This window comes from Lissotriton vulgaris, chromosome 2_1 (assembly GCF_964263255.1).
Source record: "Lissotriton vulgaris chromosome 2_1, aLisVul1.2, whole genome shotgun sequence".
Classification (NCBI taxonomy): Eukaryota; Metazoa; Chordata; class Amphibia; order Caudata; family Salamandridae; genus Lissotriton; species Lissotriton vulgaris.
This window is the reverse complement of record NC_141687.1, coordinates 340,568,949-340,589,382: the sequence shown is the minus strand read 5'-3', so window position 1 is coordinate 340,589,382 and position 20,434 is coordinate 340,568,949. Positions and strand designations below refer to the sequence as shown.

Sequence of the window (20,434 nt, the reverse complement as noted above, 5' to 3'; positions counted from 1 at the left end):
GACTCTAGGGGGTAAGCCTAAGGCTCATTCGACTAGAGGCAAAGCAGCTACAGCGGCTTTGCTTCGTAACGTTCCCATTGCAGATATCTGTAGGGCGGCTACGTGGAAATCTGTCCATACCTTGGCCTAGCATTACTGCCTGGATTCTGATGCCAGGACAGATGCGCAAGTTGGTCAGGCTTCGCTGAGGAATTTATTTGCTCAGTAAGGCTTTTTCTTTTAGGTTTATTCCACCGCTGGGTTGGTTTTTGGGATGGGCTTGCCATTCTATTCACAGATTATGACTATACACCGAGATCCCCTACTACAGAAGGAGTAGTTTCTTACCTGTAGCTCCAGTTCTGTAGTAGGGGTATCTCTGTGATAGTCATAAGCGACCCACCCTCCACCCCAGTGGAAGAAACTGTGTTTTTCCTGGATGCTACAGGCCTGGCTTAATGAACCTTAAAAAAAGAACTGAAAGTAACTTGCCTTTGACTGTGCCTCATGGGATACCGAAGGTCTCTGGAGGGTTCCTTAAAGGCACGGTATCCCTTTTTCAGACACATAATGGCAGCCTATGGGGCTTGTCGGTTCAACCCTTCCTCTCTATCATGACAAAGGATTTTTGTGAAGGGGAGTTTCTCTATGTGTGAAACTCTGTGAAATGTGTACATTTCTATATTATTTGGCTATCCTTTTTCACTTCAGGATGAAGTGCTGGCCAATGTAGCCTTGTTAATGTCAGGCTGCATTATTTGTGTTTCATTTTCTCTTAAGGGTCTATGCAGGACTGCAGAAGAGGACAACTTAAGAGACTATGATTGCTCCGGGGTCCATGCACATGGGCGGGACTATTCACAGATTATGACTATCACAGAGATACCCCTACTACAGAACTGGAGTTACAGGTAAGAAACTACTCCAAACAGCCACTCATGCACCTACTCACTGACAAATACATCCACTGACACATCCAGTCATACAGATATACAGACTCTTACCCTCTCATATACCCATACAGCCATTCTCCTACTGAATCAGTCACCTATACAAATACTTATATTACCTACTCACTGACACATCCTCTCACTCACACATGCACCCACTCACGCATCCATTTACCCACACATCTACTTACCCATACAGTTACTCATATAATCACTCATTTACCCATACATATACTCACACATCTACGCAGTTACTGCGACAAGTACATACTCTCATACAACCTTTGTCACACTCACTCACTGATGCACCCACTTACACACCCATTCAAGCATCCATACAGTCACTTATGTACCCTGTCACTCACCCATACAGACATTTATGTACCTGCTCACTCACCCATTCAGTTAGTCATGCATTCTCTCATTCACCAGTTACAGCCACTGACACATCGGCACTGCCACTAATTCTTTCTCTCATCCACCATTACAGCCACTTACACACCAACTCACTCAATCATAGATATTCACTCTGCCACTCACTCCTACACCCACTGACACACCCACTCCCTATCTCCCACAAAAACTCACATCCACTCACTCATGTATAGTCTCTCACATACCAACTCGCTCTTGTGTACACCACTTGTACATACATTCGCTCACCCATATAGGAACTGCCACAGCCACTTACCTTAGTATATATGTTTAACACTCAGTAACTTTTAGAAAACTCTCACAATCACTGGATGATGTCATCAGTGATGTAATTAGTGATGACCTCAGTGATGTCATGCGAGATGTCATCAGTGGTGTCATTTGGGATGTCATCAGTGGTGTCATTTGGGATGTCATGAGTGATGTCATTGACCATGTCATGAGTGATGTAATATGTGAGGTCATAAGCAATGCATTCTGGGGTGTAATTTATAGTTTGCTCAGCTATCTGTAAATGCTGAATTTCTCTTGTGTTGTACAGGTCAAATGTCGGCCTAACTACAACGTCCCTGTAACCTTTGTTTTTTTTAATTGAATATATGAATGAATGATTGAATTGGTTTTATAAAGCGCGCAAAACCGAGGCGTCTTAGCACTGAGCGGATCAAGACGGAAAGAGGCAGGGACCCAAGTTGTGGGTCACCAAACACTAGAGCTCAGTCAGCGGAAACAACCAGGTCTTTAGCTGCTTTCTAAACAGCTGCAGGCTGTGTTGGAAGCGAGGGCCAGAGGTAGGGAATTCCATAACTTCCCCCCCTGGAATGTTAAAGTCCTCCCACCCCATTTTAATTGTTGATTCTCTGAATCTGCAGCTTATGCTCCATGCTAGATCTCAACGTTCTGCTAGGTGTTAACCATGTGAATAGCTCCTGAAAATAGAGGAGGCTGGTTCCATGAAGTGCCTTAAGCATTAGGCCAATAGTTTTGAAAGAAATTCTCCTCTCCACTGGGTGCCAATAAAGGCCATGAATGGTTTTTTTTATCAAGTATTTCGGAATACCTAGATTAAGTGCATTGCAGTAATCTAGCTTTGAGCGAACGAGGGCCAACATTACGTCCTTCTGAAGTTCGGATGGAATAAACAGGAGTATTTTGTTTAGAATCCGTAAAAGAAAATAGCCCCCCTAGGTCACTGCATTAATCTGAGCACTGAAGCATAGCTTGGGGTCAATGATAATTCCCAGATATTTGGCGTTCAGAACTGGCTTTGGTAAATCCCCTAACTCCTGGGGCCACCAAGATGCGTTCCAGAAGGAGTTTTCATTCCCAAAAAGCAATACCTCCTTTTACCAGGAGTTTAGCTTTAGACAGTTACCCTCCATCCAGCTTGCAACTGCGGACATTCAGCTGTGGAAATTGTTGGCGTCATTTTCACCCTGGGATGGTACAGAAACCACAATTTGTGTGTCGTCAGCGTAAGAAAGCACGGACAAGCCAAAACTCACGATAAGCTGTATCAAAGGGGTGACATATACATTAGAAAGCGTTGGACTAAGTGACGATCCCTGTGGCACCCCACATGGGAGAGAGAAGGGATGGGATTTAACTCCACCCATCTCAACCCACTGTTGTCTGTTTTCAAGAAAGGAGTTAAGCAACAATAGTGCCATGCTCCTGAAGCCCAGCGCATGCAGACATTTTCTCAAGAGTACATGGTTGACCATGTCAAAGGCGGCAAAGAGATAGAGTAGGATTAGTGCAACTCTGCCACCCTTGTCCAACATCCCTCTAATTTCCTCTGATGCCGCCACCAGTGCAATGATTGACTCTGAACCCATGCTGAGCCGGATCCAGCAATCGATGTGCATCCAGAAAGGTCTGTAGCTCTGCATTTATGGCCTTCTCTAGGACCTTAGCCTGGAGCGGGAGACGGGAGAGATGTCTATAACTGTCCACCGACTTGGGGTCCAGAGAGGGTTTTTTCACAAGAGGAAGAATAGAGGCCTTGTTCCAGATGCCAGGATATATCCCAGAACTCAGTACTTGGTTCAAGAGGTCGTTTAGTGGTCCCGCCACCTGATTAGCCAGCTTATTGATGATCCCGGGGGGCATGGCTCGGAAGGAGCCCCGACTTAATAGAGTTCATCAGGCTCATAGTTTTGTCCTGCGTAAGGAGAGAGAACTTCTCAAAAGTGGGAGGAGTCTTCCCGACGATAACTAAGTTTGGGACCAAAGCCTCTTTAGAGTTCTAACTGAGGCCCGCACTGGGAGGATGCTGAGAGAATGCCTGAAAGATGGAATTGACCTTGGATTGAAAGTAATCTGCCAGCTTGCCGCAGAAGGCTTCGTCCATCTCAAAAACTTTCTTATTTCTCCAGTGTGACAGATTATTTACTGCTTTAACTCCTTCGACGCTCATGACGAGCTCAGCTCGTCATGATGTACACCTCTCATACACTCATGACGAGCTGAGCTCGTCATGAACAATGGGCTTTCAAAGCCACCCAGCACAGGAGGGGAAAACCATTAGCAGCCATGGTGTTAAACAGTTCCCTGGAGTAATTCCCAGCTGTTCTAATTCCCCCTGAATTTTTTTAAATCTTTTCGGCTTTAATGAGCTCCTTATACCCTGCAAGGATATTTTTGTACCTAGCTTTTTTCCCGGGGGAGTAATCTACGCTCCAGAGATGCTCTTCCCGTCTACACCTCAGTTGTGCTTTCTTCAGATTTGGGGAAAACCATGGAGCAGAGACATGTGTCCTATGGCTTTTTATTGTTCTCACAGGAACTATTTTGCTACATGCAGTCTCCAGCCATTGAGTAAGGCTGGTGGCAGCTTTGTCATTATCCTTGACAAGCTCTGGTATGGAATTAGAGAGAGCCTCCTGTAGAGGCTCTATCTTAGCAGTTTTCCATGGCCGGAACTTAACCACTTTGGCTGAGTTGCCCAGTTTCGCTCCTTAACATTGGGTCAAGATGGAAAAAAAGATAGCTGAATGATCCGTCTATGGAAGTGTCTTAACTGTGCCCAAATCTGCATTATTGGTAAAAATGCCATCCAGTGTGGTTGGCTATGTGAGTTGGTACATCAATGCATTGGGACAGATCAAAGGTTTTAAAAATGTCCACCAGATGTCCTGTATCTGCATCAGTTGTGGACTCTAGATGAAAATTTAAGTCCCCAACCAGTGTAAAATTGGCATAGTTGATACTGGATTCCATGAAAGTTTGTATTTTATCAATGAAACCCCTCCTGGGCACAGGGAGACTGTATACTAATAGTCCTTGGAAGGTGTAGGATTTTGTCAAACTGAGGCTGAACCTAAGAGCCTCACATTCTAGGTGCAATACTGGAGTAAAGCTGGCCACAAACGAGCTGCAGTACATAATCGCTAGCCCCCTCCCACCCCTCTGTGGTCTGGTCTGTTCAGTCTTTCAATATTGAATCCACATGGAACAGCCACCTTAAAGTCCGGGTCTGATGCATTATCAGCCCAAGTCTCCGTGATGAAAATGTTATCCCGGTTATGCTGGGTCATTAACCCCTCCCCTGCTGATGACGGAACCGCTCCGGCATCAGCTGCGGTGGCGATGTGCTGATGACGGCGCGTTCTATTGAGCGGGCGGGCCGTGACGGAACCGCTCCGTCATGAGCACAGCGCAACCGATGCTGGTGACGGAGCGGTTCCGTCACCAGCATGCGCCCGCCGCTCTGCCGCCCTCCCCCCCTTAGCACTGCGGCGGAATGGCCGCCGCAGTGAAGGGGTTAAATCAGCAAATTCAAGCTTGTGCTTGATGAGAGACCTTGTGTTGAGAAGCAGGCAGTGGTATGCCTTTTATCTGGAAAGCTTTGGGTGATCCCACCCCCAAGTGGGGACAAAGAAAAACGGCGGGGGAGGGGGAGAGATTTTTCCTATGTACTTTTACCTAGGGAAAATTGCACAGACAGAGGATAGAGCAAAAACCACTGAGCGGAATTGAATTGCACCCATTTGGCAGAAAACAAGATCTTTAATCAGAAAGCGTGATTTTTGAGATTTGGGGTAAATCTGTTCTGTGGTTTTTGAGAAATTAAGCTTCTGAAGACCTGTATATATATAGAGCCTTGGAAGTACTGCAGGGCGGGAGATCAAAAGATTTATTTCGATTGGTTGTTTCACATCAACAAAGATGTTTGTTAGCCATTTTAGGACTTGGGGACAGAGTCTCTGTGTTCTAAACAAAAAGTAAAAATAAGATATGGTGGACAGTGTTAGAATACCCTGATCCCTACGCCTGGTGCCCCCGCACGAGGGGGCCAGAAAATTGAAGTTTTTTAAACAGTTTCCCCTCCTCAAACCGTTGAATAGGCCCAGGGACCCCATTCCCTGGGGCTGAAGGAAATGTTCTATTTATATAAAGGGGAGAAGGGGGTGCAGCCCCACCTCACCGAACCCTTAAGGGATCCGGGGACCGTATACAGGAGCCACGTTGAAATATTTGATTTGGGAGAGTGCATAGGTCACTCCTCCCCGAGCCATACAATTCTGGAGTGCAGGGAAAGCTTGTGGTTGTGTGCTTGGTCCTATGATTGCGTTTTGTAGCCAGAAGAGTTTAAAAAAAGCTCAAAACATGTTTTTGGTTGTTTTGAAATAAAATGTTTTATGTGAAATATTTTAGAGATAGAAATTATTATTGGATTTGATTATGGTTGTGGATTATTATTGTGGTCTTATTTCTGTAGGGTCATGTGCTCACTCCTTGCTAAAGCCAATAGGCCAGCCTTTTATATTGTGGTGTACTGACCCTTTGACAAAGACAGTAAGTCTGCTTTACTTAAAATGGTGTTTCTTTATATTGTTTAAGTTAAAAAAGATAGTGCAGAAATTCACTGGAGAAAACAAAGGTTAAAGTGATGTTTTAGAATGAGGTCATGTCAGTTAAAACTTAACTTTTTAAACTGAAATTCACCAGTTAACTATAACTTGCACCCTTGCCATGCCCTGCTTTCTACTTCACATATCACTGATGACATTTTCTGTGACAACATTGGGAATCTCATTGATGACCTCTGAAATGACACAATAAAAGACCACACTGCATGGCAGGGTTGCAAGATGTATATCTTCACAGAAAAAAACAAAGGTAAAGTGATTTTATAGTTAAGTGAAAATGTCAGTTAAAACATAATATTTTAAACAAAAAAAACACTTAAATTCACCAGTTTTGGTTAACTGTAGTTAATTGAAATAGATATAATTCCCCCCTGCCATGTACAGTGTTTTCATCAATAAAGTAATTTCAGAAGTCGCACTGATGTTCTCAATGTCATAGAACTTGTCATAAGTGATATATTAGTGAGGTTATATGCAGTGCTTGGCGAGGGGGAGAGTTATAGTTATATCACTCATGACATTATATGACATTAATGATAACATCTGTACAACATCTGAAATTACGTAATTAACAAAAACACTGTAATGTGAGGGTGCAAGTTAAAGTTACTGTAGTTAACTAGTGAATTTCAGTGGCTTTTTTTAAATGTTATTTTAAAACTGTCATTTTCACCTAACTATTACATCACTTGACTTTTGTTTTTCGTCCGTGTGTGTATTCCCAGAAAAAAACAAATGGTAAAGTATAGTTGGGGGAAACATTCAGTAACCTCGTAACGTTTTAAACTCCAAAAACCACAGAAATTCGCCATTTATAGTTATCTCAAGAACTATACCTCACGTCCTAAGGTAAGGATAACTCGCGCCCTACAATAACAGTAACTCGCGCCTCTGCCATGCACAGTTTTCTTATCAGTAATTTAATTCCAAATGTTATGATGATATCAATGATTTCGTAGGAGATGTCATATGTGATGTCATATGTGATGTAATGTGGGGATATAAGCAGTGCATGGCAAGGGTGCGAGTTGTAGTTACATCAGGACACGAGTTATTGTTACTTGAGTAATTGTAACTGGTGAATTTCTATTTTTTTTGTTTAATACGTTACATTGCTACTGAACATTTCCCCTAACTATAATACTACTTTAACCTTTCTTTTCCTCAATGAATAGATTGGTGTTTTTTTTTTTACCTAAAGTTATATTTTATTAGCATACGTGCCCCACTCCCTCTGAAATATACCTGTCCCCCCCATCCCACCCCCTATGACCCCGGCCCAGCCTAGGCTTTAAAAATATATATATATTGCTGCAGATTCGTGGATCCTACATGAATTTGTCACACTTTCTTTTTTAAAAAAATGTTTTTAGTCCGAGGAGGGGTCCCTCCACCAGGCCTAGAGGGGTCAGGGTATCCCTATCTTGTCTCATTATGTCTTTTTTCTTTTTTAGGACTCTGGACTGAGTCCTGAGGCCTAAGACGGCTGCCACCCCTTCCTGGTTGATGTGGTGGCATCCAAACCAATCTCAGGATGAGATCTGCCGGTTCTGCGGATCCTCTGTGTCATGATATATGCAATTCTTTTAACCTTAATTTTACAGAAACAACTGTACTAACAGATTTACACCAAAACACAAACAGAGCTCTTTCTGGACTAGCTTTCTGACAAATTTGGTTTAAATCTGTTCACTGGTTTTAGCTGTAGCTTGAAAAATGAAAGGGGGAAAATGCATTTTTCTCAGCCTCCGCTTGACGAACCACCCCGAAACATTCCATTCGCAAACTAATCAAAAAGTAGCACTTTTGGAAAGTTTTGTAGAGATTTGTAAAACCGCGCCAAAGATATTAGCAGCACACTAAAGGCATTTCCCATGGGAACACTAATAAATATATATATATATATATATATATATATATATATATATATATATATATATATATATATATATATATATATATATATATTATTTGATACTTCTAAATCAGATTCCTCACCCTGTGAATAACTGAATTGCAAGAATGGATCAGAAAAATTCAAAGCAGTGCTCCTACGTGCTGGCAGTTGATACTGCATCAATGCCTTTCTGCTCAGTGTCGAACAGTGCCAGATCGAAGCTCCACTTTTTTCTTCCCTTGTGAAGAGAATGTTTTCCTTCAACTTTACTAGTGTGCAAGGGATGTCATCCCTAAAACTACAGGCTTTAAGTCTTGCGGAACCGTAGCAAACAGATCCCCCTGAGGTGTAGCTTGGATGCTCGGATTAGGAGCACGATTCCAAGGCCTGCGAACACTGCCCCCAGATAATCCAAAAGTCATCCGGGATCTCGAGATGAATCTTTACGTGGTGAAGCAATGGAAGTCTCCGTACATGTCTCACTCTGTCGCTGACCTGCTCCTGGACCCTTTCTGTTACCCAAATCATTCCTGAGGCTGATCTTCCTTGCGGTCAAAGTCTGCGGGTAAGTAAAAGAGCCTGAAGAAGCCCAAGTGGGACTCTGGCCCCTACCTGCTACTCTTCGAATAAGGCGCAAGGGCGAGCGTCACTGTGCGTTTCAGACTATCTCCTGTTTCACAAAGGAGTGAATTCTATCACTGGTTCTGATGCATCCCAATTTTTCCGGCCCATTGGTGACCTTGCAGCAAGTCAGAGCCTTTCCTATGGCTACGCTGCGTATATTTGTACACTTCCAGATCCCTTTGTTGTGCCTATATGGGCCGAAAGATCAGCAGGGCCCTTTAGTTGGGTTTCTGCCAGCAGATTTATCCTCCGTGCCTTCTGGACTCCTTGAACCCAACTCAGCACTAATGCTACTGGTGCCAGTGGGGGACAGCCAATCCATTGTTCTGTACGACTCCGAGCCGGCTGTGTTTCGACTGAGGCCACTTCTAGATATTAACCTTTTGCAGCCTATACTGAAACCTTCAGACACAGCTACAATCTAAATACTTTATGTCTGCGCACCTACTTTGTACCAGCTTCATGTAGATGACAGTGAAGGGGACTGGAAAGAACTTACCCCTCCTTATAATGCATACTATTGGTGCATGGAATTACACAAGGCTAGTGGACTGCACTCTTCACCTGACACTGTGTTGGTTCCTCCACCTCTCCCTTCCCCTGTCAAGACTAGCAACAGAGAAGGCGACTTCCATTGCTACAGTAATTCGAAGGGCTGCAAAGGTTCTTTATCTACGCCTCCCGACTATGGCGATTAAAACCAATGTTTTTACCAAGTTCCTACAGCGTGGACATGCACAACTAAGCCTAGTTTTCCATTTCATGAAGCACTTACTGACACAGTGTTTGGCACTTGGGCTAAGCCATGCCCTGTCCCTCCAGTCAACTCACAAGTCGCATTTCACTGTAGGCCTGCTCCAAGTGACCCATAATTTTAGACCTAGCACCCAAAACCGGAGAGTTTGGTGATACAGGAGTTCACTAGTAAGTATATTTGAATGCATTTTCAACCACTCCCCTATGACAGGGAGGTGAAACAAGTGGAAAATGTCGGCAAGCATATGTTGTCCTCAGCTAGTCTTACCCTGAGGTCAATATGAGCTGTCTACTGGGGTGTTATACCCATGCACTTTGGGCTATGGTGAGTAGGCTCTTACCTGTGGTTCCAGAAAACCTATGACATTCACTAGCCAAACCATTCAAGATTGTCTGGATACTGCCAAATTTGTCAATCTCTCCAGCCTGGACATCACAGATTGTCTAGACAGGCCTATGGGAAATAGCGAGGCGATTCGGCGCCACCCATGAATGAGGTTCACAGGCTTCTCCAGAACCGTTTAGGCATCCTTAATGGACATGCCTTTCAACGGCTTCCAAATGTTAAGGGAAAAAGCTGAGTCGGCCCTGGAGACTTTTAAAGAACGCTGAGCCATGGTACATTCTCTGGGCCTCTCAATTCCAGTATGGCAATCTCCACAACAATGTAATCCTTTTAGAGGATAACCAGGGGCCTGATGTATCGACATCGCCAGCCCCCCATAACCCGCAAAAGAAGACATCAGGCTTTTCATCCTTTTGATCTTGGGCCATCTGGTGAGAGGCAGGACAGCCACTTCCTGCATGTTAGATAAGACAACATAACCAGCCCCCCATAACCCGCAAAACAAGACAGCAGGCTTTTCATCCTTTTGAGCTTGGGCCATGGGTTCAGCTGACAGTGGCTTGGCAATCAGGCACAACATTCCTCCCAAGTTTCTGTCCCTCGTGCAACAACTGCAAAACCTCTTTAATGCACCCATAGCAGCTCACAACCATCTGGTGAGAGGCAGGACAGCCACTTCCTGCTTGTTAGATAAGACAACATAACCAGAAATGGGTCCTGCAGATTGTCCAATGGGGCTATGCCCTGCCATTTCTTTTCAACCCATCACACTTGCCACCTACAGCTGAAGGCCTGTCGGAGGACCACCCGTTCATCTTATGTCAGGAAGTGCGGGCTCTTTTGGCCAAAGAAGCCATAGAGGGTACAGACCTCAGAAGCGATGACTGAGTGCTATTCCTGCTACTTTCTTGTGCCAAATAAGAACGAAGGCCTTTGCATTATCCTGAATCTTCGCCTTCTCAATGCCTTTCAGCGCAAAGTAAAACGATGCTCGCCTTGGCCCAAGTTCTATTTGGCCTGGATCCTGTATGTATATTTTCACATCAACGTCCAAAAAGCCTCTAGGAGCCACCTGTGGTTCAAAGTGGGCCACAAGCACTTTTAGTTTTCCATGCTCCCTTTGGGGCTCACCAGTGCCCCTTGGGTGTTGATGAAAGTGATAGCGATGATCGCTGCACATCTGCAGAGATCAGGGTTACCAGTCTTCCTCCAAGTCAGTGGCTGGCTATCGAAGGCAGGCTCACCACAGTAGGTTGCGCACCACCTCCAGACAATGGTTACTTGACATCTCTGGGGTTCTCAAAAAATCTGCAGAACTCCTACCTGAGTCCTTTGCAAAAGCTTCCTTATATTGTAGCCATCCTGATATGATGTGTTTTCGAGCTTTTCCTGCAGACCAACGAGTCCAGTACATTCGGACTATGATCCCAGTGTTTCAGCCACCTCTATCCTAGATCACATTGAGGATGGCTTTGAGGCTTCTTGGCCTACTAGAGTCCTACATCCTGCTCACTGACTATGCTATATCGCAAGTACTAGCTTTCCAGCGGGACCTGAAGTCTTAGTGGGCCCAGCACCCAGAGAACCTGTCCGATTCCATCCAGGTGTCGGAGGAGACTGTAAAATATCTGCTGTGGCGACTGATGGACTGCAATTGTAACAGCGACAGACCCCTTTGCCTGCTTCACCCAAAGATGACTATGGTGATAAATGTGTCACTACTGGGTTGGAGAGGTCATCTGAAAGGGGTGGAGATCAGAGGATTGCAGCAGAGCACTGCCTCAACATCAACTTTCAGGAAGATCAGGAGATTCACTAGTCTTTGAAAGCCTTCCTGCAGTTCATCAAAGGGAGGCTGGTGCAGGTTGTCATGGACAACTCCACTGCCATGTGGTACTGCAATAAACCGGGCAGGGTCCAGAGGCCCATGCCAGGGGACTCTAGTCCTCAGGAGATTTCCTGATGGGTCACTACCTGACAAGATCTTTAAATGCCAGAGGGGATGCATTCATTAGGCGACTGCATCCAAAGGTGCCACTGGACATCTTCCAACAGTGTGAAGAGCCCTGGCTAGATATGTTCGCTACTGGGCAATGTCAGCACTTTTGCGCACTGGAGTTTCCCTGAAAGCTCTCACGGAGACTAATACCGCATAGAGTGGAGCACAGAACTGCTGAATGCCTTCCTGCTGCTACCTCTCTTGCCTCCGGTCCTGAAGAAGATCAGCAGTTACCAGGTCCAAGTCATACTAGTGGCATCGGATTGGACCAGGAAAGTGTGGTTTTTGGCCCAGCAAGAGCTTGCTCTGGGCACAGTTAAGTTACTTATTGCTCTTACAGCCTTTTTACTTTTGCCAGACTTACTACCCTTGTTCAAATCCCCAAATGTTGTGTTTTCTAAAAAGTTTGCAAACTAGATTTCTGCCAAACACCCTTTTTAATGCATCAGTGGGACATAAGCTTAGTCCGCACCTTTCTGATGCTTATCCCTTTCGAACCAGTGCAGAGTTGTTCATTGTCCCTACTCACCATAGAAACAGTCTTTTTGGTGGCGATCACATCTGCATTCCGGGTAAGTGATCTTCAGGCCCTTTCAGTCTCATTATACTGCCATTTTCCTAGACAAACTGGTGCAAAGTAGTCCATCTGCAGTCTTACTGAAGGTGGGAATGTCTTTTCACATTGGAGAAGCTATCACACCACGACTTCTTTAATTCCCTTCATCCCTCGAAAGAGGCAGATAGACTCCGTTGTCTGGATCCCAAAAGAGCGTTCAGCCTTTACCTTGATTGTACCAAGGGTGACCAGCTGTTAGTGTCATTAATTGTAACGCAAAAAAGAGCAAGGTGATGTAGAAACGAATCTCTCAATGAATAATCCTCTGCACTATGATCAGCTACACATTGGATAAGAAGCAGCCTTCAGAAGGATTATGGGATCAATCCGCCACAGCTGCTATCACTGTGTTAGCACACAGAGTGGCTGTCCTGTATATATTTGTCAGGCATCTACATGGGCATCGGTGCACCCTTTTACAAAGCACTAGTGCCTCGCCAGTCCAGTCCATTGAAATGGGCATTTTACCCGCTCAGTCCTGTAGGACTTTTTAGATTGAGCCTTTCCACAGATCCACCACCTTGGGAGGTACTGCTTTGGTATCTATTCACAAGGTGAGGAATCTGCAGTACGAAGAAACCATCAGAGGAACCTGTTTCCTTCCTTCTTAAACAATCTTTCTGGTGGAAACTGTATTTAACTGCTGATTCCTCACTTCCTTCCCACCTCCCCATTCTGTGATATTATCTCTTCCATTTAAAAAGATTCCAGTTTAGGGATCCATACACTGATTTTTCAATTGGTAAGTCGACTCAGAGTCTGATGATGAAATGAAAGATACACGTCCGCGCACATGGGTGGCATCTAAATGCCGCTCCGTTCTTCACTTCAGGAAAGGAATGCTGTTGACACTGCCGCACTGCGTTACTTATTAGCGTGCTGGAGCGCTGCTTTGAAATTTCCAGCTCCAGTCTGGTTCCTAGGGATATTCATAATCTAGGGATAGTCACAATGTAATCTATAGTCAAATATACTATTCACCAGTAGGATCATAACCGAAGGTAAGTAACTTGCTCAATATAGAATATGGGTTAACCCAGTGGGAAGAGGAGCCTGCTTTCGTTAATTAAGCCTCTGGGCCGATTTTGCTTTTGCACCTTGTTTCATAAATTTCTTAAGAAGCTCCATCTACTCAAGCCACTCATCCCGGAACCCTTTTTAAGATCACTTTTTCAGAATGCTATGCAAGCTTTGGCGTAGCAGGCTTAGGATAACCCCTCATAATTACTGTTAATGTCACAAGTAGTTACTGGGCTTATTATGATCCTCCTGTTGACTTAAGTTTGCAAAATGTGATATGGTAGATCAATATATGAGCCCTGCTTCGAATTATTTTAAATTCGAAGGCAAGTTGTCTTATTTGTCACCACATCTTTAGCATTCCCAGAAAATGTGGTATAGTCTTGAAACTAGTAAAATAAGTCTTTGTTTCGAACTAATAAAATGGAGCTGCATTTTCAATGCCTGCGACTGGAAGGAGGACCAGTAACCATTTTGCTGCTAGGCAAAGTCCCTTTTAAAGTTGTTATAAGGAATTTTCACAAGTTATTTGTTTTTTGGGATAACATGCTTTGCTTCTCAATGATCATTGTTTTATGGGCACCTTCAGCGTTTGTGGACCTATAAGGTTCCCCTTTATGGTATACACCTGCTGTTCTTGTGTGTTCTGTAAAAGCTGTGCAAAAATATACAGTGATGGTGGAGCAGAGTATGGAATGTTTCAAATGCAACCATGGAAAATGGAGACTGCTCCATTTCTAACAGATGATCATGTAAACAAGCACTACATTATTCAGCTTCTTAACCCTCTTTTCCATTAAACTGCGAACAGGTTCAACCATGAACTCCTTTTTGGTGTGTCTGTCAAGCACCTGAACAAGGCAGAACGTCTGGTTTTCGGAGACTCGTTGATGACACACGCCATGCTCATCACTGCGGTCACAGAAAAGGTAATTATGCCCCTACTAACCAAGAGATCATTTGCACATATGGATTTTAATAGTTTTACCTGCTGTTTATGCAGTAATGAGACTCACTGACTCTGAGGTCGCTGTCTTGCTGATGGTTGGTTTGAGTATGCACCTCGAGTGAGCCGTGGGGCCTCTGTCTTGACCGCCATTTCTTTGCCCTAATGTGCCAGCCTCATAGCTGATTCTGTGCTTTGTAGAAATACTCCTATCCCACAGCGTGTATTGTCTAGCCATCTGTCCTTCTGCTCATTGTGCATGGAGAGGGTTGGCATACAGTCTTCAGCCACAAGGTTCAGGTGCTAAACGTTTGTCCACCTGTGACCTACAATACCTCATGTGCTGTTCCCTCAAAGTACGATCATGACTGCAGCGAGTGCAATTGTTTTTAGTACTCAAAAGGCAGTCACCAAAATCAGTTTTAAGACCTGAACAGAAAATGGTGTCAGATTTCCTTTTTTGAGACTGATTGTAGCGGGGTGTGATGGTTTGTTCAATGTCTCGCTGAGTAATATTGACAGGTCGTGGTCTCCTATGGTAAAGGCAGCTCCAGGAGTTTTCATTTGTTTGGCATCAGTGTCCGGTCCTGCCTTATCTCAGTACCATCAGATTGATCATTGGCTATTTCCAGATGGTTGAGCAGGGAACCATTGGACTGATATTTCTGGATAACGAAATTGTGAAGACATAATCCATAAGAAACAAAAGTTACTTACTCATTTAGTAGACAATAACGTTTAGAGTGCTGTGTATCCTACTTAAAGCTTTGTGAGGCTGTAAGCCTGGGCATGCAACTCTGGGTTGATAATTTGATCATGCTTTACATACTGCTTACACTCTGTTCATGGTTTACCTTATAACTCTGTGTTCTGCTTCCACTAAAAGTACCCCTTGTGCTGTCATGGAAATAATTGTCAGTCTTCCAGCGGAAAATGTACATAGCCCTTGACCGATCATGGATAGTCCAGAGATGATTGGATTCGCAGGGCAGTACCTTGGAATGGTTGCAGCAGGTGCACATTTGACTTGCCCCGGAGTTTATAGAGGCCTTAGTATTGCAATCTAATGACAACAACATTGATCTGGGTACACTATTTGCTTTAACAGATTAATTACACTTGCAATTATGGTTTGTAATTATGGTTGCTAAATGGTCATTTGATTTCCAGGTGTTAATAGCAAGTGAGCTCAAGGAGTGTGTGTGTGAGAAAGTTAATCTCCACATTGGGGGGTGGTGCTAGTTTGGAAGTAGGTAGGTTTGGGGCTTGGTGAAATTAAGTAAAGCCCGCTCTAATCTTTCTTGACTCAAGATTCTTAGCCATTGCAGATTGTCAATAAGCTGCAACCCGTTTTGCTTCCAATTTTCCTTTTTAGCTGCCCCAAAATCGGAAATCCTTACCAGCATGCAGTACTTTAGGATTGTGCATATTTCTACATGCCCATCTGAGAAAGCAGTAGAAAATGTCTAAGGTTCATCATTGTGGGTCGCCAATACTGACACAAAACCAGGCACAGTTGTTAAAAATTTCACAAGGTGGTAGCAACTCATTGTGCATCTCCGTACATACCTGAACTTCAGAAAAAAATCATAAATTCATATGGTCAGATCATCCTTCTCAGTTTTTTAGCTATTTGTGCTCTGGTATTATATCTCAAAGCAAGAAGCCCCTATTTACTCCTCATACAGTTTGGTAACCTGATATTGTAAAAATATTTTTGATTACATTCGTTTAAGTAATTTTAAAAGTGAATATAGACCGGTTTATTGCAGCAATCCACATTTTGTTCTTGTCGTGTAAAGCATGAAATGAATGAATGAAAAACAATTTGTATTGCGCGACTAAAACCCAAAGGCATCAAGGCGCCTACCAAAACAGATCAGAAAAAAAATAAGGCAAAGCACAACTACAAATATGTCCGCACAAAAAGACAAGTTTTCAGGGCATTTCTAAATAACTGAAGGATGGGAAGAGACCTTAGTTCCAGTGGGAGGGCGTTCCACCACTTAGGTGCCAGGATGGAAAAGGCTTAACCACCCCATTTGGTTCTCCGAATGCGAGGGACTGATAAAAGGAGTCTGTTAGAGGAACGCAGGTTCCTAGAGGGACTATAACGGGACAAAATGGATCCAATTCCAGTAGGGCTAGTTTTTGCTAAGGCCCTGTAGGTCATGCACATGGTCTTAAAAAGTATACGGTCCTCTATAGGAAGCCAGTGAAGAAGTTTTCTGGCAGAGGTAGCCGAAGTGCGCCAGGGTAGATCCAGAACAAACCTGGTCGCTGCGTTCTGGACCACCTGCAAGCGCTGCAGCAGACTTTTATTTAGTCCCGCATACAGCGCATTGCAGTAGTCCAGCTGAGAGCCGATGAGGGCAACAGCAAGTTGTTTCCTTGCCTGCTGTGAAAGATAATGCCTAATCTTCCTCAGTATATGAATGATACCCCAACAGGTAGATACAGTTCTGTTAACCTGTTGACACATACTGAGGGTGGAATCGATCACGACCCCAAGATTTTTGGCAGAAGGGGCAGGAACAGGACAAGCTCCCAATGAGTCTGGCCACCAATCGGCTGACCATACCTCCTCCTTTCCTCCAAACACCATCACCTCCGTCTTCTCCCCATTCAGTTTCAATTGACCGACTGCCTTCATACAAGATCTAAAATTGGAGGCAGTCGAGGTAACTGACTGGGAGAGAGAGACGAGGATCTGCGTGTCATCCGCATAGGAGACTACCCCCATCCCAAAAGATCTAATCAGTCTGGCAAGTGGGGTCACATATATGGTAAAAAGGGTCGGGCTTAACGCCGACCCCTGAGGGACCCCACATTGCACAGACAGGGATGGAGATAGGAATTTACCCAGCTTCACTCTTTGCTCTCGTTGATCGAGGAAAGATGTGAGTAGCCCCAAAGCCGCCCCTGGTCCCCGATCTCCCTCAGGCGAGATTTTAAAACTGAGGGAAAAAGGGTGTCGAAGGCAGCCGTAAGGTCTAGAAGGATCAGGAGAGAGGTCTGTCCCCCATCAACTCGCGTGCGGATATTATCCAGCACTATGGCGAGGGCCAACTCGGTGCTATGTTCCCTCCTGAAGCCATGCTGGGAGTGGTCCAGACATCCCGAGCTTTCCACGAAGGCAGCGAGATGTTTATTCAAGTGTGTTTCTAACATCTTCGCAGGAGCCGGGAGCAGTGAGATGGGGCGGAAGTTCTTTAATACCCCAGGGTCAAGAGAGGGTTTCTTGAGTAAAGGTTTTACTACCGCATTTTTCCATTGAGGAGGAAAAATACCATCCCTCATGGCCCTGTTCATTATGTCAACAAGGGGGGGCAGGAGGGATTCTCTACACTGCTTAAGGATCTTGAGCGGGCAAGCATCTAGAGGGGAGCCGGATTTGGTTTTGTTAAGGAGAATCTCTAAATCCTGTAAGGAGAGAGGGGGGAAGGATTCCAAACATCCCGGCGAGAATTTCTCCATAAGAACAGGATCCAAATCCACAGGGGCTGGGGGCTCACTGGTAAGAGATCTCTGCAACTCCAAGGCGGAATAAATATCCGAGATTTTTGTCTGGAAAAAGGAGGCTATACTATTACAGAGCTCCTGTGAGGCAATGACAGGATCCGGGGTCTGGAGGGTTATAAGGGAATCCACTATCCTAAAAAACTCTTTTGGAGAGGAGAGTGAGGTGGTGAGGGCCGTGAAATATTCTTGTTTAACCCTTATTACTTCCATCTTGTATTTCCTTATCAAGATCTTGTGGGCTTCCTTGTCCCTTAGATCCCAGCTAGTGTGCCATAGACGCTCCGGTCTCCTAACTTCCTGTCTAAGGAGTCTTAGATGCTCCGAGAACCACGGGGGTGATGGCCTTTTCCTAGCTGAATAACGCAACCGAATGGGAGCCAGTTCTTCCAGTGCCTCGGTAACGGTCTTTTCGTACTGTAAGACCACCAACTGGACGCTGTCCTCCTGGGATATGGACAGACTAGATGTCCAGGGGACGTAGGAACTTTTCGTGATATTCTTAAAATTCCTGCGTAATTCCATTTTACTCGAAATTTTTTCAGTCCTATCAAAGGTCGGACAGGACGCATTGAATTGAACGGCTCAGTGATCTGATCATGAGAGGAAAAAGGGGTCTTTTACCGTCAGCCTCCAAAATAAGGTTCCAGGACATGGAGCAGCTGTTGTCCAAAATCCGCTCTAGGGCCTGGTGGACGATAGACCAGGATCCCATTAAATGAGGTCTTGTGGACGCCTGTTAGAGAAAAATACAAGGCTTGGAAAATGTCCTTGGGATCAGAGACTGGTATAGTGTGGCAGTGGAAGCTGTCCTTATAAAGAATCGCTAACCCTCCTCCTACACGGCCCATTCTATCCTGCCGGGCCAGGCAGTACCCTTCAGGGACTGCTTCAACAAGGTCTGGACCAGAGGAGTCCTTTGCCCACGTTTCCGTAACAAAGACCCACAAAGGTTTCCTGTCGAGTACAAGCTCCTTGAGGGCAATATTGTTTTTAATCAACGAGCGAGCATTGATGAGAATGCAATCTTCTCTCAGCGTGCTGACTCCTGAGTCAATATGGTGTTCTAGTAAATGAGTAGGTGGAGGAAAGCCAGAGCCCCCTGGGCCTGCCAAAGAGCATCCACAGCGTAGAGATACTAAAAAATCGTCCGGGCAACTTTTGTGAGAACACGAAAGTCCAGGAGGTTTAAGCCTAAACAACTCCTGTAACTAATACCTAAAGGACGGAGGGTCAACCTCATCATAACCAGACGTCCAGCCGTCCCGCCCGTCCTCAGCGTGGACGGGCGCAGACGGGCTGGACTCTGGTGTGACTCCGGCGTCACTGCGGCGCACACGCAGCGCGCCATGATGTCTGATTCAAATAGGGCTCTAGCGAGTCCACCTGACTGCTAGAGCGCGGAGTAGTGCAACGCTTCCCTAACACCCACCCAAGATGGCGCCCACCAATTCCAGAGCGCGAGGGTCAGGGCCGCCCAAATAGCGGTGAGGGCACAATTACAGTGCGGCAATGCGGGCGGTGAATAAGAACAGGGGAGAACTGTGAGCTAAAGTAAAACCAAATTAACAGACAAAACGGGTAAGTTAAAAACGCTAATGCGTCTTGATGCCCAAACTAAATGTTTTACAACATATTTAGGGATAGGATAGAATATTTGCGAATCAATATAAATACCATTAAGGAAATACATAAGTTAATATTCTGCAAATAATCCCTCCATTTACCTCAAATTTTGGCATGCTTTTTTTTTTGACACCCTCATGCTCTGTACATGGATTCTTCGGTTGTGCCACAAAAGTCCATTCCTCTTATCCATTACCTCCTCAAGGTGGGGATGTCTCTGCTGGTCAGTGTTTAGCAGTGTCTCTCTTGGCTATCAATAGCCCCATTGCAACAAGAGTTCTGATGCTAATTGTCTCCTCTCACCGTTGCCCCCTCTCCCACAGCTCTTTCATAATGCCCAATTACATAATTGTGTTGGTCATGCTACCTCCCACCGTTCCCCCAGAGTATTTGCTATCTCCTGCCAGAAATTGGGTTATAATTGAACATTGCCAGATTACATGAAATATGTGGGCCTAGAATTTTTACATCACGGGAATAAAGGGTCTAAGACTTTGCCCATCTTCCACAGACAGACTGATGGGTTATAATTAGGTCTATGGAGATATTTAAACTGGATCATTCTGAGGTGAGACGAAATCGCCAAGGTTCTCGCTGCTATTTTTGGCTTTTATTCACACATCATCATCCATTGGTCCAGTCTTCATCCCATTTTAACTTTAGGGCAAGTAATGCATCTGGGGAGTTAACCTGTAATGAGCAGTTTAGTCTTGAGGCACTTATCTCCCAATTCCTCAATTACAATATTGGCCTCCAATGGACTATATTCTGGAACCGCCTCAATTTTACTATGATTATGTCCTAGGGAATGTCTCAATTTGAAATAGCAGACTAAGTGGGACTTTTG

At 44.7% G+C, this 20,434-nt stretch overlaps 1 protein-coding gene across 1 annotated transcript in view; it reads left to right on the top strand.

The window, feature by feature from the left end:
* Window positions 1-20,434, top strand: part of BLMH (bleomycin hydrolase) — a 784,033-nt gene that overhangs the window by 597,388 nt on the left and 166,211 nt on the right. Inside the window, exon 10 of the mRNA XM_086955092.1 lies at window positions 14,308-14,425. Coding sequence (XP_086811218.1) covers window positions 14,308-14,425 — 118 coding nt within the window. The remainder of the gene's footprint in view (window positions 1-14,307; window positions 14,426-20,434) is intronic.